General features: G+C 31.1%; 1 protein-coding gene across 1 annotated transcript in view; it reads left to right on the top strand.

Annotated features, from left to right (window-relative positions):
• The window catches only part of LOC108687290 (papilin), an 80,861-nt gene that overhangs the window by 70,217 nt on the left and 6,389 nt on the right, over positions 1–4,255 (top strand). The window contains exons 25-29 of the mRNA XM_018192983.1: positions 181–357; positions 692–871; positions 3,095–3,265; positions 3,847–4,062; positions 4,141–4,251. Coding sequence (XP_018048472.1) covers positions 181–357; positions 692–871; positions 3,095–3,265; positions 3,847–4,062; positions 4,141–4,251 — 855 coding nt within the window. The remainder of the gene's footprint in view (positions 1–180; positions 358–691; positions 872–3,094; positions 3,266–3,846; positions 4,063–4,140; positions 4,252–4,255) is intronic.

Genomic DNA, 4,255 nt, shown 5'->3' with positions numbered 1-4,255 from the left:
ATATAAGGTGAAAAATATTATATATATTTAATTCTGATATTATATATAGAATATAATATTTTTCACCTTATAGAATTTAGATTTGAAACCAATTCTATACACAACGATCCAATTCATCTATTTAAATTTTAAAGCATCAAAATTTTAGACTCAAACAACAAATTGGATTTATTTTTGCAGCTGCTTGCTTTTTGCCAAAAATCTCTGGTCCTTGCGAAGGATATCATCCAACGTGGTATTATGATGCTGGCAGAAAGCAATGCGGTCAATTCGTCTATGGTGGTTGCCTCGGCAATGCCAATAAGTTTAAAACAAGAGAAGAGTGCGAAGAACTTTGTGTCACACCGAACGACATAGGTAAGCAATGATTAATTATGCATATATATGTGTGTGTGTGTGTGTGTGTGTGTGTGTGTGTGTGTGTGTGTGTGTGTGTGTGTGTGTGTGTGTATGTGTGTGTATGTGTGTGTGTGTGTGTGTGTGTGTGTGTGTGTGTGTATGTGTGTGGTGTGTGTGTGGTGTGTGTGTGGTGTGTGTGTGTGTGTGTGTGTATTCATTTAATTTAATTTGCTTTCCCATATTACACACTGAATTTAATCAAATAATAAATGAAATATATATTGCACTTGAGAAAATTCATGAACCAACCAAATTGACAGTTGTAAGTTTTTTATTTAAACTTTACCTGCAGATCCTTGTGATCAGCCGAAAGAAGCAGGTCCTTGCGCAGGTAATTTCACAAAATGGTACTTCAACCGAGAATCGCAAACTTGCGAACAATTCGTTTACGGTGGTTGCAAAGCGAATGACAACAACTTTCCGACAGAAATTGCTTGCCACCAACAATGCTTACAGCCAGGTCGAAGAAAAGGTTCGTTTCATTTATATATTTTTATCGCTTTTTATATATAAGCATTAAAATTTCGTGCATTTTACATAAATTACAAAAATTATTTATGTGACATTCGTCTAAAAATATTTTTTCAAATTACTTTAATCAGTATCTGTTATTTATAATGAATCTTGGCTACCAACGAGATATTATACAATTATTATTCTTTTAAAATTGATTTCAAGTGATTTGAAAATTAATATTTTTATATATTATATGAAATGTTGGTATTGATATTTTTATCGAATTAATTATTTGTGACATAATGACTAAAGCCTGGATTAAAGTTCTGAGATCAACCGTAGCTAGCTCTCCTCACTACATTTCATCCCCTAAGCGCCATCGCTTCATTGTTCGCCTAGCTTTGGGCGAGTCAATGGGAAGAATCGTGAGGAACAGGCTACGGTCGATTCGAATTAATACGTCACGCGTATAATTCGGATTCTAATAATGACTATCGACTTTATAAACTTTATTTGAGTAAAAAGTTATTGAAGATCAATTTTCGGCAATTTTTAGGAATTAATATTTTGTTAACTATTGCGAAAATTGTAAAATGATAAAGGATTTTTCTTCTCAGTTTAATCCATTCTGCCCCTTGCGATAAATTTATCATTATTTTCGAAACACTGTACATTTGGATATGGATATAAAAATTTATCAAAATTAAAGAATCGTCATTTTATATAATATAAAAGAAATTTGTGAGATAAAATTTAAATAAAATTAATAATAGGAATAAAATATTTACACTAATAATATAATATTTATATTACACTAATATAATATTTAAATTTTGACTGAAAAATATAATAAAAACATTATGGGATTATTCAGCAGATAAGTGAAGCATAAGTTTATTAATAATGAATAATACTTTTGTAAGTATATCAGGCTTATTCAAAATTCGTTTGCCACCGGTATTCTAATCGTTTCTCTAGTCGTTCTTCATCGACTTGATTGCATAGATGGACGAACTTTTACAGTAAAACTGTCTGATGTATGCATCTTGAAGAGAGATCCCGGACCCTGTCCGGGTTCGGCATTACGCTGGTATTACGATATCGAACGTGTCACTTGTAGCCAATTTGTTTACGGTGGTTGTAAAGGCAATGCCAATAGATTCCGTACTCTTGCTGCCTGCCAGCAACGTTGTCCTTCACAAGGTATAGACAGCAATGAAAAAAGAGCTTGCTTCGTGCACAGTGACAAGAAAACTCAATACTTTTTTGCTCAATTTTGAGAAAACGTGTTATTTTTTCATTTTTTTTTTAAACAAATTTAGCTCTTAGGTGATGGTAACCGAAAGTAGTATTTAAAGCTGACTATGGATGCATTCATCAATATTACGACCGCTCACTGAGCGATCTCTTGTACCTGTTTGGCCTTTATTTTTAGATCTAGGAACCAATTATACCAATTATATATGCAAGAGCTCACTGAGCGCTCAGTGAGTGGTTGTAGTACTGAATGCACCCAATGAATCATTATCAGTTATTACGGCAGCACAATATGAGACTATAAAATAACACAATCATATGATTCGCAATCGCGCGTTAGCTTTCACACAGTTTTTGATCTGTATACACGCTTTTACTTGCTCGTAATCTCGCTCAACACAATATAAAAATATGAATTCTTTAATCTTTCTTACAATAGAATTAACGTAAAATATTATACTGCATTTTTTTTTATTTAAAATTAAATTATGTTAAAAGTATAGTTAAAATTAAAATCTTTTCACAACACTGGATTAAACCTAATTGTAGTCAATTAAGAGAGAATTGTAATATTTTATAAATTATTTATATACTTATTATTTAATATTTAATTCTATAAGTTTTTAATTATATAATAATTTTATTAGAAGAACATTTACTCTTTGTATGTGTTTAAGACGCGCACATGCGCGCGTATGCATATATGTATGTACATTATAATATTTATAATATTTATGACTCTCTAGCATTAATATATGACAGTGACAGAAAAGAAATTAGTAAATTTGGGTTCTTATCAACTATTTATTTAAATTGAGTGCATATTCATAAGTTGATTTGTTAAGTAACTGCAATCTGGCTAACAGTAGGAATAAGAACTTTTTAACTAACTACAGGTGTAATGAAATCAGCTGGAATTGGAATAGGATTGATTAATATCTTATCTAACTCTGCATGACATAATAATTAATACGATTAACAGATATTTGCACGTTGCCGCGGGCGGAGGGTACATGCATAGAGAAGCAATCTCGATGGTATTTTGATCAATCGGAGAATCGCTGCATGCCATTCTATTACACTGGCTGTAATGGCAATAAAAATAATTTTGAATCTAGAGACGCATGCGAGTCTGATTGTCCGCCTAAAATTGGTAAGATTTTATTTCCCTTAATATTTTTGTCCCTCCCTCTTCCCTCCTCTCTCTCCAACTTTTTCTATTTCAAATGTTATTATAAAAGCGCTTATTCTTTTCGCATTTTTATTATATTAACACTACAAACTCTTGTATACAAGTCAATCAAAAAAAAGTTTCATTTAATTTAATTATAAATTAATTGAAAAAAGTTTATATTTAGTTGCTTATGATATGTAATATTATATTACATGTAATATTATATTACAGGTATTATATTACATGTAACACACATTGCAACTTTTTCAATATACAGAAAAATAAAATATAATTACTTACCAATTTTCTTTTTCTGTCTGTTCTTCTCACATTCTGTAATACAAAAATTTATATTATAATTTATTTTCACTATTTTTTTCAAAATTTCAAAATTTATTATCACTATATTAATTAACACATAATATTATTAAAAATACTAATAAAGATAGTAAGATTTTTTAATAATCTTCCTTTATACGATCTCTATCAGTTAGAACTTTTTAGCAAGCAATAATATATATAAGTACATAGTACAATTTTTAAATTCATGTTGAATACAGAGCAAGATATCTGTCTCCTACCCGCTCTTCTGGGAGAATGCCATAACTACACTCAACGATGGTACTATGATTCCTATGAGCAACACTGTCGGCAGTTCTATTACGGTGGATGCGGCGGAAATGAGAATAATTTCATTACCGAACATGACTGCATCAATAGGTGTGTAGCGGTTATTACCACTCCGCCTCCACCGGGACAAGTTGAGTTCCAGCCAGGTAACGTTTTTAACAATTTGAAAAATTGTTCAAAAGTAACAACATCACTATTTATCTAGTCTATCATATATATTCTAGAATTCTGCTTCTTATTCGACGAACATGGTCCTTGCTCTGAAAATCAAGTAAAATGGTTTTACGATAGTCGTGATGGTGTTTGCAAACAATTCCGATACGGTGGCTGTCAGAGTAA

The sequence above is a fragment of the Atta colombica genome, unplaced genomic scaffold (assembly GCF_001594045.1).
Source record: "Atta colombica isolate Treedump-2 unplaced genomic scaffold, Acol1.0 scaffold204, whole genome shotgun sequence".
Classification (NCBI taxonomy): domain Eukaryota; kingdom Metazoa; phylum Arthropoda; class Insecta; order Hymenoptera; family Formicidae; genus Atta; species Atta colombica.
This window is presented reverse-complemented; position numbering and strand designations above follow the sequence as displayed.